Source organism: Filicampus tigris, chromosome 17 (assembly GCF_054856515.1).
Source record: "Filicampus tigris isolate MCC_2025a chromosome 17, RoL_Ftig_1.0, whole genome shotgun sequence".
Lineage (NCBI taxonomy): Eukaryota > Metazoa > Chordata > Actinopteri > Syngnathiformes > Syngnathidae > Filicampus > Filicampus tigris.
In genome coordinates, this window is record NC_141233.1 from 5,443,785 (window position 1) to 5,469,294 (window position 25,510).

General features: G+C 40.1%; 1 protein-coding gene across 2 annotated transcripts in view; it reads left to right on the top strand.

The window, feature by feature from the left end:
- atp2a3 (ATPase sarcoplasmic/endoplasmic reticulum Ca2+ transporting 3) overlaps positions 1-25,510 on the top strand; it is a 45,508-nt gene that overhangs the window by 12,497 nt on the left and 7,501 nt on the right. For both annotated transcript variants that reach the window (XM_086012088.1, XM_086012087.1), the window contains exons 2-14: positions 1,180-1,197; positions 1,483-1,565; positions 6,674-6,778; positions 8,003-8,141; positions 12,355-12,435; positions 12,710-12,795; positions 14,082-14,546; positions 18,311-18,399; positions 19,717-19,819; positions 21,631-21,762; positions 23,172-23,288; positions 23,388-23,606; positions 24,986-25,321. In XM_086012088.1, the coding sequence (XP_085868214.1) occupies positions 1,180-1,197; positions 1,483-1,565; positions 6,674-6,778; positions 8,003-8,141; positions 12,355-12,435; positions 12,710-12,795; positions 14,082-14,546; positions 18,311-18,399; positions 19,717-19,819; positions 21,631-21,762; positions 23,172-23,288; positions 23,388-23,606; positions 24,986-25,321 (1,973 nt within the window). The remainder of the gene's footprint in view (positions 1-1,179; positions 1,198-1,482; positions 1,566-6,673; positions 6,779-8,002; positions 8,142-12,354; positions 12,436-12,709; positions 12,796-14,081; positions 14,547-18,310; positions 18,400-19,716; positions 19,820-21,630; positions 21,763-23,171; positions 23,289-23,387; positions 23,607-24,985; positions 25,322-25,510) is intronic.

Consider the following 25,510-nt stretch of genomic DNA (forward strand, 5'->3'; position numbering starts at 1 on the left):
GGGGGGGGGGGTTCTGATCTTTTAATCAAACCCTGGTAGGAGAAAAAAAACCCCGTAGCTTTGAAAATGCTTTTGTATGAGAAAAAAATCTCAGGCATTGAGATTCCGTGGGAGTTTTTTCACTGATGCACATAAGCTATAAATAAAAGACTAGAGCTGAAGCTTTTCCACTGAACAGAAAAGATGAGGAATATATCCATCTTTTCAGTTTAGTGTATTTATGTCCTTTATAATCCCCTTTTTAAAATTTACAACAATGCAACAGGAAAGGTCTCAGTAAATTAGGGCAGAATGATTTAGAAAACTATCTAATTTCATTTTTCCCCCTTAATATTGTGATCGCGCTTTATAATGTGATTATTTTTTAAACTCCCCTTCCCAGTTATATTTTTTGTAACAAAGGGTTATTAATATGGATTCAAATGAAAGACAGTTTCAATTCGTGTTGTTCACTTTTGAAACGCTTTGACTTGCAGTGTTTCAAGCATTCCTTACGACAGCTTCCCAAAATACTACTAAACAAGTGTGGTGAAAATCAAGTCGGGTTACAGAACGTGTAAGACGCAAACATATGGACAGCACTTATAAGTAGAAATTTCAAATTTCTCAAAATTGCAGCCCTTGCGATTTGAAACGTTTGAATTCGATTTCGATTTTTTTGAATTCGAACCCTGCATTTGTTTTGAAAAGTCTGATTTGAAAATTCTTTTCTACTGTATTTTTGTATTAACATTTTCATTTTGATATCGGATCTGCTCAAATTCATTGCCCGTTACTATTGGCAATTAACCTGACTACAATTTTAGAATTTTCAGCCTAAACACTTAAACACAGTGCAGACATTTACTGACAATGACACCCAACACGAGAGCTCCGTCTGATGTATGATGAAATGCAGAGCTAGACTCCTCGGACATGTTGATCCAACGCAACAGTTATATCATCGCAATTTAAAATATCGGAGGGTGAAAGAACCCCTACGATGAGTTATCATTCCTTAAGATGACATGGTGCCAGACTATTACCTTTTTATTGATATTTAACCTGGTTAACTTCACCCATTAAGCAACGTATGAACTATTTGTTGTTTTCTTTGTTCTCCAAACAATCCCCGCTTCCACTGTCTCTGCCTCCACCTCTTCAATTCCTCTACAACACATCGTGACGTGACATCTACAGAGCTCCCTGCTGAAGAAGGTAAATATTGATTTTTCCGAGGAGGCTTCTATCCTCCTCCCTTGCGTGATTAAATGTCTGGAGCAATTTCTTTTCTGCAGACCAGGGTTTAAAACTAAGCCGTCCCGCCCATACATATGTACACACTACCAAATACAGATTATGATTATTATTGTTATTATTTCTGCTGCTTGTAGGTGTTGGGAAACCAAATGTTATCCATTCATTCTTTCCACCCTTAAATCTTCTCAACTTTGACTCTCTCCAGACAACCGTGTGTGTATTCGTGTGTGTGTGTGTTTTCAGGAAAGTCCCTGTGGGAACTAGTGTTGGAGCAGTTTGAAAACCTTCTCGTCAGGATCCTGCTTCTCGCTGCCTGCGTCTCCTTTGTAAGTAGCGCTTGGCTCAGTGAGCGTTGCGCACCCTCCTTTTGAAATAAGACACTCTAATTGGATGTCGGGCTGGAAATTGATACCGCTTATCGGCTGGATTCTCATTAGAGTGCGGCTGTCACTTGGTTGCTGCTCTGTTTTAGTGTGGAAAAATTGTGCATGAAAGTCTTTTCCATCCAGTGTTGGTACAGTTTTAGTGAGGGGAACAGGGAGAGCCCACTTGGAAACACGACGATCCATCAAAACCGCCTCAAATTGTGACCGCTTGGAGTGAAAGTAGGAGAGGCGGGGAGCGGGGAATCCTGAATACATATGAACTTTTTTTTCCCCCCATCTATTATGGCACGTCTTTGGTGTTTTGGAATGGAATTGCTTTTGCTATTTCTGAAACGGGGGAAAAATGGCTCTAAAAATGTATATGACACAATATGCCCTCACTAATGGCTCCAGGTGCAGGCGTGGGTTGGAAAAGCTCACTTTTCCTCAAGTACTGTTAAATGAGGTTTTCTCTGTAAATATGGCGGTTAACGTGGAAGAGCTAAGACAAGCTGTAACTTTTTACACACCCGGACTACTTGACATTCGTCACGAGATCACATCTCTGTTGGCTTCCACTATTTGCACATCCATGTTGGCGCTGGCGCTGAAGGCGACGGCACACCTGAGCTACTACCTCTTTGCGTGACATCAATAGTCTTAGTCGATTTTGAATGTCTTTCGCTCTTTTCGTTGTCATTTGGGCAGATTATTATTCTCTTGATGGTCATTTTGTTCTCTGGCATTCTTTGGTCAAAAATACTCCAACAGTCAATCATGACAGAACATTTATCTTCTCTTTTAACACTCCTGTTGAATGCAACCGGTTCCAGGAGGCACTTTCCGTGAAATGTCTCCTATAAGGCCAAGTGACAGACAAATCAAATGTTCTTATTATTTATCGACTGTGTTTATCTTGAGAGTTGATGGTGGCTATTCAAATGGTTTTCTGATTGTGCGCAGACTGTGTAATGTGTTTTACAAAAAGGTCCTTACCGAGAGCACTGCCATTGTCGCCATCCAATCTCTCTGTCATAAGCCCCTAAATGAAGCGGAATGATGTGCTATCGACCGGGCTTAGGGTGTCGTGACACACTCTGTGCTATTCAGCACTCCATCAGCCAATGAAAAGTGGCTATACTTCATCTCTCCTCACTTGCAGCGACCATTTCATAACACTGCTGTTGATTTAAAAAAAAAAAGAAAAAAAAGTGGGATCTGAAATATGAAACTAAATCAACATTGAATAAATGTTACCTCTGTCATCTTTTCACACATTGGTGATTAGCCGCCTGACATATTATATACAAGGGATCTTTGCCTATAATAGTCCCTGTATTGTTTTATTTTACAAGACTTAGTACAAAAACTAGGGCTGTCAAAGTTAAAGCGTTAACTATGGAGATTAATTTACATTTTATAACGCATACAATTTTTAAAAATGACAGCTCTCCTCTGCTCACTTTGCAGCCAAACTTAGAGGAGAGTCACTGTCGCAAAGATGGACTTTAAAAACTTGCTCGACGGGTCATTGGAGGAATCCCAAATAATTTGCGCACTTTGCGAAGCCAAATTCAAATACTTTGGTGTACCGTTCAACAATTGTGTTTTACAGGAAAAGAATCGTATTCCAGGATCAAACAAATCTGTCAGAACAGTCTTTGAGTCAAAATATACTTAATTTTTTTCCCCCACATTAATTCCATGATTTTACTCCAATAAATATCGGTTCCAAGTGTCGTAAAAAGTGTAGTTGAAAAATACGATTAACCGTGATCAATTATGGAACATTTCGCAATAAACGCTTGACAGCACTAATAAAAACATATATAAATATGCAGACAAGAAAAAAAGTAGTTCCTGTTCATTAAGATAGCAAGATTATTTTTTAAAAACGTCGACATAGTAATTAATTAAACTTTGTCTACTTTAGTGGCCTTAGGAATACAATGGCCCGCGTTTCTCAGGACAACTCGCTTGTCTGAAGCGTACTTGAATGCACCACCAAAGGTGGAAGAAAAAACGAATATTAAGCCATAGTCTGCATTGAAGATTTCAACTATTAACTCTAGTCTCTCATATCCATATTTTAGTTTTGCAGCCCTTTTTACACGCATTGTCAACACCACGTGTAATCTTCCCGAGTGGTGAACTTGCAACCCAGCGCTCGATATTGTGGGTCTTAGTTGAAGATTGCGATCTTAGTAAATGACGTGCAACACGCCCACCAGCAATGTGCGCAATCTGTTTGCCAGAACACAAAATGTATTGGTTGCTCCTCGTAAAACAGTAAACAGAAATACTTTGGGGAAAATGATAAAGGGCAGTTGAGAGTTTGAGTCAATCAGCTGTCTGTGTAAAGTGCTGCTTTAATTATAGTGTAATGGGGCCTAAAAATGTCAAGGTCATTTCTTTTATTTTTGAGTTTTGCCAGGAAGTTTCCGCGTTGTGAAATGGCTCGAGGATTCCACTAACAAATGACAGATTTGGTGTCCGCTTGTAATTGTTTATCAATGAGGCATTTAAATGACTTTTAAAGCAACTTGATTGCTGCAGCTGCGTGTGCACTGGGGAGCCTGGAAGCAATGAGCTGTTCTCCATTTTGTCACACGTCTGTTGTCTCACTGCATAAAATGGTTTTGGCCGCGATGAGAGCAAAGTCAAAAGAAAGTTAGCCGTTCGATGGGTCTGGATCCGAACTTTATTACAGTAAAGGGATTGAGGAGCTTTGCCATTATCGTGTGGATTTTTTATGTGTCTTTTTTAATGTGTTCTTTCTGTAATGATGTGTGTCGTCATTAGCCTTTTAATTTTGTTTAAAGAATTTCTATAATATTTAATAGTTGTATAATGATATAATAGTTTAATGCATTTCTCTAATGTTTCTCTTCTTAAATGGTATTCGTGCTCATTTTTGCTTGACCCGTCTGTGAGGCATATTCAACGGATGATTCAAGTGATGTCTCGGCTGTGTATATACAGTATCTCCTCGCAATTGAGTCACTCATGAGTTCATTCTCCTAAGTTGTGAATAGCAACCAGGAGCATTACCTAACCTTTTTTGGACATGTCCAGGAATCAATCACAGCTAATGGATTAGGTTGTCTTCACATCTTGAAGACCATATACAGTCATGATCCTTGTGGTCCCAGACCTCTGTAGCATTATTGGACCCGGATCTTATGACATGCTGTTTTGTTTCAGTTCATGTAAACAACGTAACTTCAGCAAACACTGCTGTACATTGAAAATTCTCAAATGAAAAACAGGATTAATAGTAATGAGGAAAACAATGCCAGGTGTAGTCCTTGTTATGTTTTCCAGACGGACGGGCAAGACACATTGCTACTACAAAACTTGATGAGTGAATAAGTGCTAATTTACAAAGTAGAGAAGTGTAGGTTTGACTACATTAGTGATGCATTGTTGAGTTTGTTTTGGCACGCGGACACTGTTGAAATAAAATATGGATTTCAGAAATAGGCGACGTTCTCGCTACATTGGCGTCTGGAATGTTTGCAGCCTTTAACTGTATTTACTGTTGAAAAACAAGCCCGTGGCCTTTTTCCCTTTCATTCAAATGCTTGGTTAGCAGAGTTTCTGAATTGATACACTTTATTGACTGCTCTCGGCGAAAGATATCACGTAACAGTGATGAACTTGTTATGCCCATAACTCCATCCTTATTTTCCGAGGGGCATGTGGAAAAAATTATGAATGGCTATGCTAAATTTGAATTTGAAATTAGGATTTGATGATGAAACAATGGCAGCATTTTGTTTTGAGTGTTTCCAAGGTAGCAAGCATGCAAGTTAGTGAAAATACTGTCACGTATTAAAAATAGTACTTGTTTCTTCTTGTTTTCATTTTATTTAGCAAGAACATACTGCAAGGGAGAAATAAGAGGTTAATATTGCTTGAATTAAAATTCCACCCTTTGTTTGCCCTATTCTCCAAGTCTTACTTTGTTTTGTTTTTTTGCAAAGTTACCCCCCTTTAATGTTTCAAATCATCAATCAAATGTACAGCAAATATCAGACAAAGATAACCCAAGTAAATATAAAATGTCGTTTTTAAATGTTGTTTTTATTTATTACAGAAAATAAATATTAAATACTACTTGGCTTGAAATCCTTACATTTTGCTGAATAAAAACAATTCTGCATGGAAGAGTCGGTGAAACTATCTCCACAGTGATGTGAAAGACAAGACATAAAAGAAAACACGTGATTTAAATAATTATTTCTGAGGGTGGCCCAACCAGTTATTATGTTTACCTGGCAGGTCCTTTTTCACACTTACTCAAACTTTGACTAGATTAATCTTTCCTCGCTTAATAAATATAATCAGCATTTAAAAACTTTATTTGACATTTATTTCGACAAGAGGACATATACATCGGAGATGCTTATATGAGCGATGACCAGGACAAATTCAATAATAACCGCAAGAAGAAATAAAAATAACTTGTTGTTGTTGTTCCTGATAATAACATAAACTTGCCAGGTCAAGAGAAAATACATGTTTTCTGTGTAGTTTAGTGAATTTTATTTCAGATACAGTTATTTATTGTATTCCTGAATATTGCTTGTTTAGAAGATTTTCCAGGTAAATAATCCAGCTAGCTAAACGATAAGGAAATACTTAACAAGTCTGCCATCACCTGCTGAGAGACAGGTTCCTCTTTAGTGAGAATACTGCGTAGCCAAAAGGCAAAGGCTAATGCATACAATGGTTAAATCTAATAAAGACATCAGGACAAAGCCAAAGTGCATTTTAAAGTGGCTGTGCTACATCATGATCACTCGCACCGTGTCAGTGACCCCTTTCATACACCGTAGCATCCAATTCAATCAAAGATTCGAATTTAATGTGGTCGGGAAGTTGCAAGGTTAAATGCTATGATCACGACTCACTGGAGGCACAGCTGTTCTACACAAATGACATTTTCATTGCTGCGTCAACTCTATCCTCCATGAGGACATTTTTCCTCCGCGACACCAAAACACTACTAAGTATCAGCTGTGTAATGAGGAAGTTGTGACTCTGTGCACCGTATGTTTGTCTAGGTGTTGGCTTTGTTTGAGGAGGGGGAAGAGACAGCCACCGCCTTTGTTGAGCCTGTCGTCATCCTCCTTATCCTCATTGCTAATGCCGTCATTGGTGTCTGGCAGGTGAGATACGCTGCTCTTTTTTTTTTTTTTTTTTTTTTTCAAATCCTAAGAATGGTGATCGAGGACAGTGAAATGAAACGTCACGTACAGTAGTTGCCTCTCTCTTTATTTCCATTCATGTGTTCCAGTCATATTGGCACCACATGAAACTGTTTCATTCCACACACCTTCTAATGCAATTTGGCTACGGAAACTAGTATCAGGCCTGCCTACTTAACTCGGGAATTCAATGGGAACGGCAACACAACCTAAGAACATGTTGGATGGTAATTTATATAAAAGGAGAATACAATTATTTGCTTTCTTTTCAAACTATGTTCATTTAAATACACAAAAAGACAAGGTATTTAAAGTTCAAATTGATAAATGTAGTATTTTTTGTAAATAGTCACTCATCTTGAACTTTATGACTGCAACCCATTCCAAGAAAGCTGGCACAGTGGCATGTTAGCCATCACCTTTCCTTTTAACAATACGCAATAAGCGTTTGGGAACTGAGCACACTATTTTTTCATGCTTTAATCCCGCTCCCGTCTGCTCTCGTGAATTTTTTATCCTGTACCGTCCCAATCCCGTGATTAAAGTGGAAGACAACCCAAAAACATATTTTTCAAGTATGTGTTCTATGCAGGCCCACATTCTGATAAATATTGCGTTTGTGGAATATGAATCCATTCGTTTTTAGCCAGCTCTGGGGGCGGCCATTTTGTCACTTCTGTCGACTGAAAATGACACCACAACTGCTCAGGGCTCAACTTCAGAAAACAGTTAAGCCGTGACAAAATGGCCGCCCCCTTGAGATGGCTAAAGACGGGTGGATTAACTCTTATTCCACAAGCACAATGTTAATCAAAATGCATTGTTTCAACTAGTGGGCCAGCATAGAACATATTCTTGAAAAGAATATGTTCGGGTTGACTTCCACTCTAAAGGTAAAGTTGAGTCCCATCCTGTTGGAATCCCACAGGATTCACAGGACCCGCGTGATTCCCGAAAAAATGTCAGCCTCTAATGCACAGGCGCACCCACACAACTTAATGGCAATAAACAATGTACATTGCTAAGTTTGGAGGGATCCATTTTGTTAATTTGGTCTTGATCTGTAAAAGGAAAATACTGTACGGTTTCATGACATCATTTAAGTGAGTTGCGTGAAAGCCATCACTTGAAGCATGCTTACATTTGCATTTGTCTTCTCTTACCTGACTCATCTCTTTTGAACAGGAACGAAATGCTGAGAATGCCATTGAGGCGCTTAAAGAATATGAACCCGAAATGGGTAAGGTGTACCGCATGAACCGTAAGGCTGTGCAGAGAATCAAAGCCAGGGACATGGTTCCAGGAGACATAGTAGAGGTGGCAGGTAAGCCAACCAAACCCTTGGCGAAGCTCATTTCTTCTTCCGTGTGGCTTTTTCTGAGGTGCAGGTGTGCTTTTGCTCTCAGCAGCTTGCACAGAAACATGTACTCCCACACCCTTTGATGCCCATTCATGTGTCTGGAAATATTGTTGGAATATCACACAAACTAGATTACATAACAGTCTTTCCCCCGTATTTGCAGGTGCCAGGACTACGGTCCAGTTGTGCATGCATGGATGTGTGAGTGTGTGTGTGTGTGTGTGTGTGTGTGTGTGTGTGTGTGTGTGTGTGGTTCTGTGTAAGTGGTTGTGGTCTTCCCTTGTGTTTAAGGCCCAGTTTAACTTTCCACAGCTTTCCACTTCCCTTTTGCTTTCCATACTCTCAGTCTCACCACCTGGATGTTTGTCAGGTCTTCACTCATACTACACACACTCATCCCCCGCTATAAACCCGCCCGCGTGTGGGCAGCCCTGTCTAAAAATAGTCCTGCTGCCATTCTGGTTTCAGCACGCGTGTACGCCACATTTCATGTGCAAGCGCATGACCTCCTAGGTTTAAGATGGTCACGTCACCTTTGACTTTCTTGCTTTTGGGAGCGTAGTCCTTTGGCTTTGCACGCCTTGTTATTGGTCTGATAGTTTGCACGGATTTGTGGGACAGCCCTAGATGAGTGAATCCAGGGGAAAACAAGAAGTCATTTCAGGTTCAACCCTTGCATTCTGTTTAGGTCAAATGTGATTTTTTTTTTCTTTTTTTTTTTTTTTATGCCATTCCATTTTTCCATTTGACAGTAACATAACATACACTAAATGTCATTATTTCGTGACCCAAAATACACAAAAATGAAACTACTTAAAACTGTCATCCAAAAATTGAGTCAAATTTGACCCATGTGTCTGAAAATTGAGTTTAGATATATCAATATATTAAAAAACAATTCATTAAGAAGAGAGGAAACATTTGGCAAACGTGTGAATATTTTATGGGACATTGGTCTTGATGTTCAAGAGTGAGCTTGAAACAGTTCTAGGAACTGTTTGTAGTCCCACCACGTGGCTGCACAGCTTCTGCAGAAACATGCAGAAGGGTTATGGGGGAACCGCGAAACAGTGAAAGAGTAAAACATCAAATTGCGATCATATGTATTAAACATAAGGAACAGAGGTCAGACAGAGGTCAGACGGTGCCTCGAAACAGGCATGAGATCTGCACCAGGAAAAAAAAAACAAAAAACAAGTACCTGCGGGTTAACAGATACAAGACTGTTGTTGAAGTTTTTTTTTTTTTTTTAATTGTAGCTACTTGTTTGTTAGGCAATTTTGATGAGGATATTCTTGGCCGGGGTTAAAATGGACCCAGAATATACTCTCCGCAGGGAAAATTAATAGCATTTTATAGGGGGTGGGGGTGGAATTCAGTCACTGTTGAATTTCTGATGCGAAATGATATAGATTTAAAACTGCTTCACTTGATTAATGTATGTCACAATTCATGCATTCTTCCAGTTTATACAACTTGCGTGGATGAATGAGAACAAGTGTGCAGCTCCCTTTTGAGTGTTTATGATTAGGTAAGCGATAATACTTTGGAATTCGGGCTTGTTGCAGCCGGTGTGTTCCTTCGCACATGCGTGTGTACTCAAGAAGACCCACAGACAAGCTCACGCAGGTCATGAAGCATCAATTCCCAACTTCCACCACCATTGCCTTCATAGTCACTGTCAACACGACACCATCGTCATGCCAACGACCCACGCTTTCTTTTTGCTCACGTCTGTGTAACTTTGTTTGAAAATACTTTTTCTGCACGCTCTGTTTATTAGCTACACCTGCATGGATAATAAAACTCACAAGAGCTGTTGTTAAACATTCCGCTAACGTTTTCTCTCAGTTAGAATTCCACGGTCAGCTAGGTATTCACTTTGTGATTATTTTTGTGATTTTTGTCATCTTTTCAGTTCCCTGGTTAAGCTGAATGAGAGACAAGACTCGATTTGTTAGCTCAATAGAAAAGTGAGAAGTCAGGTTTCAGGGTTGAGAAATTACAATATATTTTGCTCTTTTATTACAGACTGGGTACTCCTGCAAAAACCTAAGTTATATGAAGACTCTAAATTGTCCGTAGGCGTGAATGTTTTTTTGTTTGTGTCCTGGGATTGGCTGGCAACCAGGGAGTTCCCTGTCTCTTGCTCAAAGTTTGCCAGGAGAGACTCCAGCTCACCCTGCTGACCAGCCCAAATGACGACAAGCAGTATAGAAAATGGATAGACGCATGATTAATATAAAAGTTCATTTTCCATTGTTGAAATATTTAAAGAGGAAGTCAACCCAAACATATATTTTTTTCAAGAATATGTTCTATTTATTGCCCGTGTGCCCTATTGGATTGCTAAGTGTTATACATTCACTAAGAAGAAGATAGCTTAGCACTTCATTCTGCCCAAAAGTACCATGCGAAAGCCATCTAACATAAACAGTGCTGGGTACATTGACAAAGAAAATAAATCTGCATCCTCCTTTACGTACTTCATCAAACCCCCAGGCTTTTCCTCTACCTCAGATTACCCGGAGGTGGTTCCATTGGAACTTGATGTGAGGAGGGTAAAGTAAACTCTACGGAGGTATTGGAAAAGGACACAATTTGACCACAAATGCCTCAGAGGAGAGAAAATATAATAAATATATTTACATAAGGCTCCACCCCTACAGTGTATTTGCCCTCTTGTAGGTACTTCGCTGGCGATGCTGGCCGCCGTTATGACACATTTGCGTTTTGCGCCTCCACTGGAACTTTCCTTGAGGTTTTTAATGGAGTGGCTGCAGTGGTCTCGGTGTCAGGATTGTGTGAGGGTTTACAGAAGACCTGAAGAGATGGAAACCTGCTAACAAGTCGCATTTACGCTGCCAACGTATTACGCAAGAGTGAGATTCTGACTGTCCATTCGTCTCCAAAGCAGAGGGTAAACTGAACTAGCTGAACTTCTTATTTGTTTTGAATAGACACTCTCAATGGACACTTTATTAGGTACACTGGCTAATCAAATTAAAGCAATACAAGAGCTGTCTTAAACATCCCGCCTTTACAAAGATAATAATGTTCAACTGGAATTCACACATTGTCAACAATTCACTTAATGTAGATTATTGTGGTTATAGTTTGCAAGGGGGTGGGGATATCTATGACCAGCCATTTGAGCATTTGTTTCGATATTTTAATAGTGCACTGTGTAGTCCGGGAACTAGTAAGACAATTCAGTGCATTAGTAGAATGACTAAAGCACACGAGAACAGTGGTTCCCAACCTTTTTTTCGCCAGAGTCCAGTTCATATTTGGACAAATATATTCCTGATTGGAACGTATATGCTCTGAAAAAAAAAAAAAAGTATATTTAGTATAGTGCAGATATAGTATCATGTAGTTGTTGTAGTAGAGCGCAGAAATGTCAAAGAGTAGTGGAAAAACTGTTACAAGTTTCCAAAAAAAAAATTGAAAGTAAGAATTCAAATAAAGACAATATTGCCTATTGGCTATTATTATGATCATATTTGAAGAATTTCAGATGCAGTTATTCTATTGTCACGAATCATATTGTGAAAGTGTAGTACATTTTGTCACAGCCACTCAACATGTTATGTTAGTCACTAATATCCCTTAAGCAGTATAGTCAAAATGGTAAATTTTATCAAGTGCAAGAGTCTGATAGAGAGGAGGGAATCTGAAGGTAGGCGTTCTCTCTCCTGTCCTCGGCCGGTCCGACCTTGGCCAACTTGAAGCCTGCAGCCATCTCCCACACAAACACAACCCACGTTGCACCCGACACACTGTCTCCATCTCCCATAGGTGCTACACAGAGAGGCGGGAACAGTGGCTCTGTATTCTCTCTCCTTTTTTTGTTTACCCCTCCGAGACTGATTTTCTGATGTCTCAATGAAGTGAGACATGAGATGCTTTCTAAAAAATAATGTCTGTCATAAACAAGACAAGTATATTGCATCGGTCTGACAATTTTGAAGTATCAGCCCTCTTTTTTCCTTTCATTTTATAGCATAATTTACCGGCTGCTGTCATACATCAATGTAAATAAATCACCCAATAACTACCTTCTGAGTGTCAATAACTTTATCGAATTGGGGAAAAACCAACCAGCCTCTATTTGTGTGCTCCATTTAGTGCTGCATACAATGCTTGCGTTTTGTAATTGAGGTTTTCATTTCAGTTGGTGACAAAGTTCCGGCCGACATCAGGTTGACCTCTATTAAGTCCACCACCTTGAGAGTGGACCAATCCATCCTCACAGGTACTCTCAACAGTCCCTCAATCCAAATTTGATGCAACAATTGTACTGTCATTGTTCGGATGTAAATATTTTTGTGTTGTAGTTGAGTATAAAATTGGAACCGGAATTTGCCCATGAGGAACAATCAAACAGCCTTCCTCATCTTTCCGTCCTATTCTGCTTGAATGTTTGTAGTTTGCCCGTGCCAACCAATGGCGCTTTTGTAGAAATCACCCTTTTCATTTAATTTGGTGTTTGAATTCAAACATTTATTCATGTGCAATCTTTTCATCAGGGGAGTCTGTGTCCATCATCAAACACACTGACCCAGTTCCTGACCCGAGAGCTGTCAATCAAGACAAGAAGAACATGTTGTTTTCTGTGAGCTCAACCTCTTGAATTACTTACGTTATAATTTCAACTCTGACCCCGACTTTAAGTCTATGTCTTCATGTCGAAAATAATAAACAGAATGAGTCATGAATTGCTACATGATTTATCTGCCCCAAAATGTATAAAAGATTCAAACTTGGCACTGCCCTCTCAAAAGTGATCAGAAAGACAGATTGAAGAATGACATCTGCATCTGTCAAAACGGAGCTCCTCTCAGCTTTCTCGGTTGGCGGGGCTCTCATTCTCAGCCAGTCGAAAAGGCTGTTTGACCTAAGAACAACAGCATAAAGTTGTTCTGAAAGTGGCGCTAATCGCTCTTCAAGTGGGATAAAGACTTCACATGTCAAAATCCACTCGGAGCTTTTCATTACACTTGTGTTCAACAAGCATAAACTTGTAGAAAAAAGTGTTATTTCCAACATGTCCGTGGTGAATCTGACGCTTCTATGTGTGGCTCAGCAGATTGTTTTCTTCTAGCACAAGTCTGACTTAATTTTGTTCTTCTATATTGTCAGGGATACCGTTTTTTTTTGTTTGTTTTTTTTTGTCTTCCCGTTTTCGTTGGTTTATAGGTTTACGGCATTTACACTGCAAGAACACGTCATGCTCTAATGTATGCAATACTTGACTCTATACTATTTGTCATGCATGTAATCCATCCATCTATCATACTAATAATACATTACATACTAGTAACTTTAATAATACATTACAGACTAGTAACTTTGGTTAGCTGTCGACTAGTGTGATTTTATCATGTGGTAGCGGTTAAACTTGACTCCCCACCAGTGTTTCCACAGTTACCTTGAAAAAGATCTAGATTTCATAGAACATAAATGGTCTACTTGTTTTTATAAAAAAAAACAGAATCGATATGTAAAAATGATGCCATTCGTCCATTGATTTTTCTGTATCGCTTTTGAGTAATTTTGGTTGAAATGCAAACAACATCCGAGACTGTTTGCCAGTCAATCACTGGGAACATATAGAGACAGAGAACCATTCACACTCACTTTCATACCTTCATTCAGGGGGACTTAAACCATTACTGCCTGCATGGAAGTAAGGCGAATAAGCCAGTATTCCATCAGTGACTGAATGATGCCGAATACCACAAAATAAGCATGTTTGTCTTGTTACATAAAAATCATGTGTGCATGATTATGAGTCATGACTCAATGTACATTAAGTGCAGTTCCTGATTGATTTATTAAAATGGGAGGGGGGGGGGGGGAAAGTAATTCTTCCACCCACAATTATCTCATTTTCCGTAGGGCACCAACATCGCTGCCGGTCGGGCTATAGGTGTCGTCGTGGCGACCGGCGTTGCCACGGAAATCGGCAAAATCCGCAATCAGATGGCGTCGACAGAACAAGATAAGACGCCGCTGCAGCAGAAGTTGGATGAGTTCGGCGAGCAGCTCTCCAAGGTCATCTCTCTCATCTGCGTGGCTGTGTGGGTGATCAATATCGGCCACTTCGGGGACCCCGTCCATGGCGGCTCCTGGGTGCGGGGGGCTATCTATTACTTTAAGATAGCAGTGGCCTTGGCTGTGGCCGCCATCCCCGAAGGCCTGCCTGCCGTCATCACCACCTGCCTGGCGCTGGGGACCCGTCGCATGGCCAAGAAGAACGCCATCGTGCGGAGTCTGCCCTCAGTGGAGACCCTTGGCTGCACCTCTGTTATCTGCTCTGACAAGACGGGGACCCTCACCACCAACCAAATGTCTGTCTGTAGAGTAAGTGGCAATTCCAATTCCACCCTAAAGCTGCTTTTGATTGATTTGCGATTTGGCACCATAGACCAGGAGTGTTCAACTCATTTTCATGGGCCACTTCGTAGTTATGGTTGCCCACAGAGGGATGTTATGACCTTCACAGTCATGGCTGTCATGTTCTTTTTTAACAAGAAATTGAATTTGAAATTAGACCTCATAGAAAAAGTGAGCACCAAATCTTTAAGTATACAATTATTGTTTTTATCTGATTCATGTTCTCCAACTCAACATCGACATGAAGACAATTTAAAGAGAGGAAAAGTTTGCTCAGACGTCATGTGGGGAATTCTAAATTATTCATACCAGTGGACAGAGTTCCTTAGTCTTCTTTTCCTGTGTGTTTTATCTTTATTTGTTTCCATGGAGACATACATGTTGGTCTCAATGAGAATGGAAAACACTTTGCGGCATTTACATTAGGGCTGCACAATATTGGAAAATCATCCCATATGTAATATGGATGCTGACTAAAGCGATATCAATATTATTGTGATATATATAACATGTACCTAAACAAATGACATTTTTATTATCTAATGAAAGAAGTAAATCTTTTTCATGCGGCAAAATAAGCTAGCTCAATGTGTTCTTCGCTAATTAATTGTAATTTCCCTAGATAGTGTCCAACTATTGGGTGGCGAAGCGCATTTAAGTTTGCATCTTACTGGTCAAATTCAGATAAAAGCAAATACAGTAATTCCATAAGAAAATGATTGCATCTCTTTACAATATGCATATTGCATAGGCCATTATCGCGATATCAATATTTTTACAATATATTGTGCAGCCGTAGTTTACATCGATTTTTAGATTGAAAGCGCTTGTGGTGCTGCACAGTGCTGCCACGACTCGGCCGATGCCACAATACTGTGCAAGTGTACGTGCTTCTCATCAGTTCACCAAAATATTCCCATTTCCAAAAGCAAAGGTGATTAGCAGTTTTGGCGTAAGGTATTCCCAAGTACCCGGTATACCTGTATCTATTTATCTGATTATTATTTGTGTTCTTTGTGGCTGTAAAACCCTCCGCAGCCCATCAGAGAAATGTTTTTCAAATGTTGCATGCGCGCCTCCGCACACACATACCCCCACTCACACGATGACGTGCAGTGTGTGTGTAATGAATGTGTCGCTGCAGGGAGTTCCCTCAAACTTGGCGGATGTGTAGGAGTGACCTCACCACAAACCTTTCAACCCTCCCAGGCACAGGAAAACTTAGCCCAGCTGACGTTGGCAAATATTGACTCGCATCCACCTAAAGGCCCTCCTTACTCGCTGGCGAGGAACAAGGGTGCAAACTCCTACATTGCCTGTCCACAACATTACGAATATATATATTATATTTTATTTATGCCGTAAAAACATCTTTTTAAATAAGTCACTGGCACTGTCAATGAAGGTTTTATTGCATCTTCAAGGCATGAACGCAAGAAATGTTCTATTCACCTGCTAGTCAGTCACTTGATTTGTTACTCAGGATTGTGCAAATGCTAATCAAGAAACCTTGTATGGATTAGGGTTGAATGATTTTGACAAAAAAATGTAATTTGTCTTTTTGTCCCCCCTCATCTGTGGCTTCTTTTGATTGGTTCTCAGAAGATTGGGCAGGCGTAGCTAACGCGTGTGTACGTTGGGGTGCTCACGACAGTTAGCTTGACGTTTTTTACTCATCTCACACCTTCTCATGTTTTCAGCATCGTATGACGTTTTTTGGGGGTGATCAATAGTTTTATTGATGCTTTTACTGATTACCCATCTGAACTTATTCTTTGAAGACGCCATCACATGAGCTTGACTTCCACAGATGAACCTCCATATTCTTATCCCCGTTTCCATTTCAACACATGCGCACGCAAATAGTGGTTACTCACCCATCATCTCCGCACAAGCTGAGAAAGTAAGGAGATGAATCCAATCTTGTGCCACCACCACTGAGTCACATGGATCACACTGTGCCCTGTTACCGTGGAGACCACAGAAGATCAGATAGTGAGGAAAAAGTGGACGAAGGAACAATCTTATTATATTTCTCAGTTGCTGCTTTGGCTGCACGGGGTGTACCCTTGTGCAAGTCATTGGGTCCCCAAATAGCCGCTTGTTGATTTGTGCCGGAGTTATGGAACTGGGCCTCATGAGCTTTCGGAACATTGAGAAATGTCCAAGAAGATTAAGACCTTTCAAATATCAAGATCTTTTGACTAACTGTCCCTGTCTGCAGCTTTGAGTTGACCATAAGGTGCAATGAAGTTGTTTCTTTTAACATTCAGCCTCTATCTACAGTGTCAAGTTGACCCAGCTCTTCTTGCCAATTGAAATATTGCATTAACATTTCAAAGAAGTCATAAAACTTGGAGATAGACATTCATGCCTTCATTGGGTAATTTCCACTGTCACCTCCTGACTTTTCCTCTTTGGGTAAATGTATACAAATGATTACTTTAGATTGTGTGTTTCCCCTTTTAATATTTCCAGTAAATTGTATATATTTATATTATGATATATTTTCCAGTGCAATCAACAGTCTGCAGGTCGGACTGTCTTGAACATGCATTTAAATCAGAGCTTCAGTGGAATTAGTGATACTCTGAACTCCCCATCTCCAAAAGTTTGTTACCGCTACTAGATCAACCTCCTAAATAAAGAATACGATCCATTTATCATTATTGTTTTCATGTTCAGTTACTATGTTTGATTCATACAAACCTCCTTGTGTATAGAACTATAATAATATTACACATGCAGTACATCCTCTTGTTTTTCATGTAGACTGCGTGGATTCACTTCCCATCTAGAGCCCCAATATTTAAATTAGTATTACAAGTGCATTGCCAATCAACCTACTTCAAAAGGCGTTTTAGGGAGGCTGAGGATTGAAGAAAGTTAGAAACTTAACTAATGCAAGAGTCTTCAAGTGTCCTATTTTCCTTGACTTGAACGATGGTGCACAAAAGTGTGTGTGTGTGTAAGTGAGAGAGTTAGTGAGCGAGCGAGTGAGTGACTGATGAGGCGTTACATGATGTGTGACTCCTCCGCATGTTTGGAAATTGGCAGAGGGTGAAAATCAAAGATGTGAGTAAAGGATTTTTGAGCTTTCTCCAACAATCATCAGTCATCCACAGTTGTGATGCCACTGGAATCTCTTGCTTGTTTCTTCTTGTGTTCTCGTTGACTTCTTCTCCTAACAGCTTTCTGTGAGGCTTGTCTCTGTTTTGGCTTAGGCGGTAGAAAAAAGGTCACGTGGCATCATATAAGATGGCTATTAAAGTTTTTGTGAGGTATCATTTTCTTACATTTGTGTGGGGGGCACCAATGTGCTTGCTGTTAGCATGTCTGCTTCACAGTCGAGAGTTTTTGGCTTCAAATCGTAGCCGCTATCTCACCGGCAACCCTAAAAAGCACGAGAACTATAAGATTTGGATGGAGGATATGGATTTGTGTCTGATTTATATTCACATATGACTTCACGAGATACATTGACAGAAGAGTTTGCTTTAAAGAAAGTCAATTTTGTATCTATCTGCCATATTAATTTATTTACATCTATTTCAAAATGAATTAGCACCCCATCTGTGTCATATTCAAAGTAAAATGATTTCTTTTGCAGTTGGATTACATGACAATTCGTAACTAATCTGAGTTAATAATAGAAGCAGCATGTTTTCGCATAAACACATGAACTCTGACTGTGCAGCTAATTACTGTGCATTTTTTTTTCTCCCCTCCAGATGTTTGTGGTGGACAAAGTACAGAATTCCAGCTGCACCCTGCACGAGTTCTCAATAACAGGATCCACATATGCACCTGAAGGGGAAATGTGAGTTTCAGACCTTAAACTTCAAGTTAATACATATTTATGTGTGTGAAGTGCTGTCAAGCGATTAAATTATTTCATCGAGATTAATCACATTTTTCATAGTTAACTCGTAGTTAATCTCGCATTTTATTTATTGTAAAAAAAAAAGTCCCTTAATTTTTTTTCTGTCCTATTATTTTATTGAATTTTAATACCCTTAAAATGAATAAGAGGATTGAATTTATTATGCAAATACTTTATTAAAGTGGAAGTCAACCCAAACATTTTTTTCCAAGAATATGTTCAATGCAGGCCCACTAATTGAAACAAGAATAAGAGTAAATCCACCCGATTTTAGCTATCACTGGGGGCAGCCAGTTTGTCACTTCTGTCAACTGAAAGTGACATCACAGTTACTCAGGGCTCAGGTAACGACCAATCACAACTCGCCTGTTTTCTGAAGCTGAGCAATGATTGGTCATTATCTGAGCCCTGAGCAACTGTGGTGTCATCTTCAGTCGCCAGAAGTGACAAAATGGCCGCCCGCTGAAATGGCTAGATTTGGCTGCTTAACTCATATTCCACAATGGCAATATTAATCAGAATGCCTTGTTTCAACTAGTGGGCCTGCATAGAACATATTCTTTAAAAAAAGAAAAAATTTGGGTTTGACTTCCGCTTTAATTGGAAAAAAAAAAAAAACAAGCATTAGATTTAACTCGCACAGAGAGATTCCATACACTATATGTATATACTGTGTCATAAAAACGGTGCTAAAGTCTGTAAATATTAGTGAATGCAAGAGTTCTCTGGAAACTAAACTCTTCTTCAATCATTCAAGCTTGTAGAATGCATATGTTTTATCTCATTATTTCATATTGTGCTTAAGATGAATTATAATTGTGTTACTGTGAAAAAAAGTGCTGTTTATGCATGAGCGGACGTTTAAGTGTGTCTGCATGTTGTTTGTTTAGCTGCACAGTTAAGAATGTGATTCCAGATGAACCTGTGGCTTTCATAACAGCACAGTGTGGGTTATTGTGTGGGAGTTTTGCTAGCAACGGCTGTGTTCTCTGCTGGGGAGGGATACACAGTCGTCATGTCACCAGCGCCGCCTGTCTGAGAACACACACTGCCTCGCAATTTCACACACGCGTTGAAACCGTGTTCACCACCGCATGACTATTGTTCCTCATCGCAACCCTGCAACGCTAAATAAACAGCTGACCGTCATCCTCAGTCATGAATTTTCATGAGTGCGTGATGTGTGGTGAACTGTAAAGTGTTTCCCCTTGTGTTTTTGAATTTTGCGTCATTTTGGTCTGTGTTTTCCTCCAGACTGAAAGGAGACCGGTCAGTCCAGTGTGGAGACTATGATGGACTTTTGGAGCTGGCCACTGTGTGTTCCATGTGCAATGACTCCTCATTGGACTACAATGAGGTCATTAAAAACACGCGCACACACACATACTAAATATAGTTCTGTTGCCATACAACTAGTAAAAGCAACACAGACAACAATGTGCAGTTTTGGTTTGTGTCGTTTTTGTTGAAGAGATAATTGTATCCCAATCTTGATAAAGTATTCTCGGAATTGCATTTCTCACCTCTTTGTCATTGCCACGGTAACCACACTGACGAGAGAGGCCTGGGATAACACAACTTGAATTGCATGTATCCTCCCCAGCCTCACTGATCCTCTGCTTCTGCTTGTGGACGGATGTTTTGCCACCACTTTAATATGTTTTGAGGTGATGAAATAGCTGAGTGGGAGCCCAAGCAGAAAAGAGGAGCAGCTGAGCACTGGAGGCGGGCGAGGAGTTTTATTGCTTTGTGCTGTCACACAAACAAATGATTGGCCATTAGTGTGTCCTCTCCCCTACTTCACTTTTCAGCACCTTTTAAAGAGACTTTACTAGCATGACTCACCACCGGGTTGGATATCCAGCAGATCTAAATATTGTCCTGGACAGAATGTTGAGGACAAAGGGAATGAGTGAATTGTTGAGTATCCTGCATTCAGCCCAAGTAATTGAGAGTGACGCCTGAAGGAAGGTCATTGTGACCATAGAAATACACTTATAACAACTCCGTTTGAGTGACTCTTCCGGTAATTTAACTTGTCGGCATTTTTATCCTGTGTGCTTACTATTAAATATGTTTCACTAACAGTGCAGAAACTACAATGGTTGATTTCTCCTCGATCCCTCAAAAAGTGGAACTGTTATCAAAAGTGGTTAACACTTTTTGAACTTTAGAGTTGCTAAATCATAGAAAGTCAAACATGCATACGTCGACTTGAATTTTTTTTATAGTACAAAAAAATCTATGCTGCCCACAGTCCTTCATAATAAAATACTTTTTTTTTTTTTTTTTACAGTTCAAAAGAGTTCCCTTCTTTTTTCTTTATGAACGGTTATTGACATTCTTTGGTCAAAGAATTAAAGCACATGAATTATCCACTTGTCATATCTAAGTATTGGCGCGGGTAATGTGACGTCATTTTGGTGATTTGATTCGAGGTGCAGGCAGACAGCTCCTGAGCTCCGCGGACATGCAAGGTGCAGGTCATCGTGTTTCGTTCATAAATATAACAACAGAGTGTATCAAACCCTCTGAATCATTACAGAAATCTCCCGTATAGACTTTAAAGAGAATGAGAGGAGCCTCTTCAGTTGGTGGCAAATCGAGTTGGCTGTGCTCACACCCACAACGTTACAAAGTGCCTGTTATAAAATGCGCCGAGCTGCGTGCGTCCAAAGTTTAGCCGACCGCTGCGCAGGTTTAGACCGTCATGAAAATAGAGTCCAGTGAGTTGAGTTGACTACTTCTCACCCCATTACCCAGGATGCGCTTTTGTAATGCAATGCCAAATAGCTTTTGTCCCTAAAAGGACATCCTTTTCCACTTGCTTTAATAACACCCTATAAATTAGCCTTCCTTTTACAGTGACACAATTTACAAAACAATTATGCACGGTGATTTGTGTTTCATTCTTCCTTACTGATTAGCGTCATAATAACTGCTTCTTAAACTTTAAACAAACTGCATTTAATGCTAGCAAGTGCACATATTGCCAGCAGAGGAGCTGGGAACGGCTTCGTGACAATACACCAGCTATTGTACTGCATTCTTCATAGTATCACTGGTGTGTGCTGCATGCGTACTGAATACTAACAGTCCAGTCATCTAGGTCACGGCAGTGTGCTTCTCATCCCCACGCGTGGTTTTTTTTTTTTCATATTCTCTCAGGCCAAAGGAGTGTACGAGAAAGTGGGGGAAGCCACAGAGACTGCTCTGACCACGTTGGTGGAGAAGATGAACGTCTTCAAAACGGACCTTTCCGGACTCAGCAAGGTGGAGCGTGCTGGGGCCTGCAACTCGGTGAGCCTCACGAGGAAATGCAAATGCGAATGCAAACGTCATTGGCACTACTCGCTTTGTGGTGTTAACGGCCCTTTTGGTTAAAGTCATTTCGGCACAGTAAAAGTGTAAATAGTACAGATCCAAGTGAGAAGACAATGCAGTGTATCAAATTTACAATGATTATTAAATTTACTAGACTACGTCATAAACAGACCATCCAGCGTCGTGGAGTGCTTCAATACACTCTCTTTCAATGTCAGAGAGCTGTCGACATTGTACAATTTTTCACAGGGATAAGAAATTTCAAAGTGAAATCACTAACTTTTTTAATGTAAATAAACATACAATGATTTATAAAATATGCTTTTATTCTTTTTCTTTTCTTTTTTTTTTTTAGATAAAATTGTTAAAATTGTGTTTTGTTTGAATAACAGTAATTAAAAATATCATTATGGTTAAAAAACTTGTATAAAAGCTGTGTCATAATGCCTAATCATCATTATCGAGTAAACTCTGACCGAGAAGGACATCTAGTGGTTCACCCAGGCCTGATGCAGAGTACATGAAAAACACTATTAATGACTTTCTAACATTTGTTCAACGTGTTGTTGGTACCTTGCATTTGCTAAAAATTTGTTGTGGCTGGTATTTGTTCGAAGGCCGCCTCCTTCTACTTGCCCCTGAACCAAACTTGTCCTTCACCCTCCAGCTGGCCTAAAAATATGACTACACAGTGCATACAAAAGTATTAGCTTAGCTATGATATTTATTTCTTCTGAAAATTGGGGTAAAGGTAGGATCTGGCGTACTCTTTCACAGTATAACAACATCCACTCTCTACAATCTTTTTTAGTTTGTCTGTTGGATATATTTGTCCGATTACTCGTTTTTGAAGGGATTATAGTTTATGGTCTAAATTTACCATGCATCCAAGAGACGAATGAATGTTATGGAGAAACATATTTATAATAATGCTCTCGTCAGTCAATATAATTGGAAAAACACTTTCATTTTAGCAGCGCAGTGCGATAGTGGTTGGCAGGTCTGCCCCAGAATCGAGAGATGCTGGTCCAAATCTCGGCTCTGGCCTTCCTGTGTGGAGTTTGCGTGATCGTCCCATGCTTGTTTAGTTGTTGTTGTTTTTTTTACTGGGTGTTTTGACTTTCTCCCAAATTGCAAAAACATGCATATCAGGTTCATTAAAGACTTTAAATTGTCAATAGGTGTGTGGGTTAATTTTTTTGTTTTTGTTTTTTTCCCCCCACAAAATGTACACTATGGCCTTACGGAACCCAATAGAAAATTTGAATAATCTATTGATCCCTGTACCTGTCTGAGGCCAAGGTGCATTTGGCTACTGTTGATAATCTTTATAGAGTCTTATTTTGGTAATTGCTGTTGTTCCATGTTGCTTGTTGCTCCTTCAGGTGATCAGGCAACTGATGAAGAAGGAGTTCACATTGGAATTCTCCCGTGACCGCAAGTCCATGTCAGTCTACTGCACGCCAGTCAAGCCCGGCTCTCAGAGCAAAATGTTTATCAAGGCACGGGGCAGTCACATAATTAAATGATTTGCTTTTCCTTTCCATCACATTCTAATGTCTCTTTCTGCCTGTCTAGTCAATTGTAGCCTTTTTCAACAGGGTGCTCCAGAGAGCGTGATTGAGCGATGCCAGTACATGCGCATGGGAACTGGCAAGGTGGCACTGACACCAGCCTTGCGTGACCAGCTCATGTCCAAGGTCCGTGACTGGGGAACGGGGAGGGACACCCTGCGCTGCCTGGCTCTGGCCACCCGTGACAACCCACCACGCAAAGAGGACATGGACTTGGAGAATTCGAGCAAGTTTGTGGACTATGAGGTAGGGAAACGAGACAAAACATGGCTAACTTTTCTTCAATTGAAATTAGATTTAATATTACTCTTTTAACATGAAAACAATTAAAAACAATGCAACTTAAGGCTTCATACCAAGAAAACTGCAGTACTGTTTGATGTGCTCATTTTTCTTAATTGGAATTTATCTTTGAGATTCAATGATTAAAAAAAAAAAATCACACAGTGCACTCATTGTATATATCATTATACATACACACTTTTTCCTTGTCAGATGATTCTCTTTCTTCACTTGCTGGCTAGGCAGAGTTCATCGGACTCGATCATTACTGGCTATAGGTCAATGAAAATATTTGCATGATGCCAGCCACACCCACATGGCTGTTTGAATTGCAAACTAGGTGGTGATGAAACTGTGCCCCTAGGCAGAGCGCTGAGAGAAACGAGCACAAATCAGACAAACACACACTATGAAAACTATATGGCCTTAATATACAGTAATACACAAAGCTTCATGTGTACACTACTAAGTCCATTTAAAGAGGAAGTGAACCCAAACCCATTTTTTTCAAGAATATGTTCTATGCTGGCCCACCCGTTGAAACAAAGCAATATGATTAACATGAAATAATAAAATTCACCCGTTTTTAGCCATCTCAGGGGGCGGCCATTTTGTCACTTCTGTCGACTAAAAATGACATCACATGCCCTCAGGGCTCAGATAACGACCAATCATGGCTCACCTGTTTTCTAAAGCTGAGCTATGATTGGAACATTATCTGAGCTCTAAGGGTGCGTGATGTCATTTTTAGTTGACAGAAGTGACAAAATTGCCGCCCCAGAAATGGCTAAAAACAGGTGGGTAAACTCTTATTCCACAAACACAATATTTGTCAGAATGCCTTGTTTCAACTAGTGGGCCTGCATAGAACATGTCCTTAAAAAATATGTTTGCGTTGACTTCCGCTTTAAGTTTATGTCAGTCAAAGCAATCCTTAAAGCTACACACATGTTGGCATAACCACCACACACCCCGGTTCAGTATGTGGTCTGTCTTGGCAGTCTTGAGGCTGGAAAGGGCAGTTAAGTGTCTCCTAAATTAACCATGTGAACCTCTGGGTTGGACAAATACCAATATTGAAACATCTTGTGAAAAAAAAATAAATGCAATGAACAGAATATTCAATCCAGTAATTAACTCAGTCACTGAAAAATATATAAATAACTTCATGGGATTGAATGGCTGGACTGTGAAAAGACAAATACATTTCTCAATGGCATTCAATGAGTTAATAGAATCCCATGTCCAGTTATCTGCCTCCTAATGCAGAGTGACCACATCTTCAAACTACTACTGTATGAATGCTTCTGTCTTATCTTCCTGTTCTCTTTGTTTCCATTTAGTTGAGTCTCACATTCATCGGCTGCGTGGGCATGCTGGACCCGCCTAGGAATGAGGTCATAGGCTCGGTGAAACTCTGCAACGAGGCAGGTATTCGTGTGATCATGATCACGGGGGACAACAAAGGCACAGCGGTGGCCATCTGCAGGCGCATTGGCATCTTCGACGAGAAGGAAGACGTGGCAGGAAAGGCCTACACCGGCCGCGAGTTCGATGATCTAACGCCGGAAGCCCAGAAAGAGGCTGTGAAACACGCACGATGTTTCGCACGTGTGGAGCCAGCTCACAAGTCCAAGATTGTGGGGTACCTGCAGTCCTTTGAGGAGATCACTGCCATGGTGAGGGCAATGAAGGAAATGACGGTGGATCGTTTCCTCCAAGTGATGTTTGGCTCAGTTCAGTTATTTAGATTGGCAAAAGTTGTAAAAACACAAACGTTATGGATTTGTCCTACTTTTGGCAGCCTGCCGCTATTGTACCAGCTACACATGGTACCTTAGGGAAATTCTTGGGAGTAAGCGTTGACT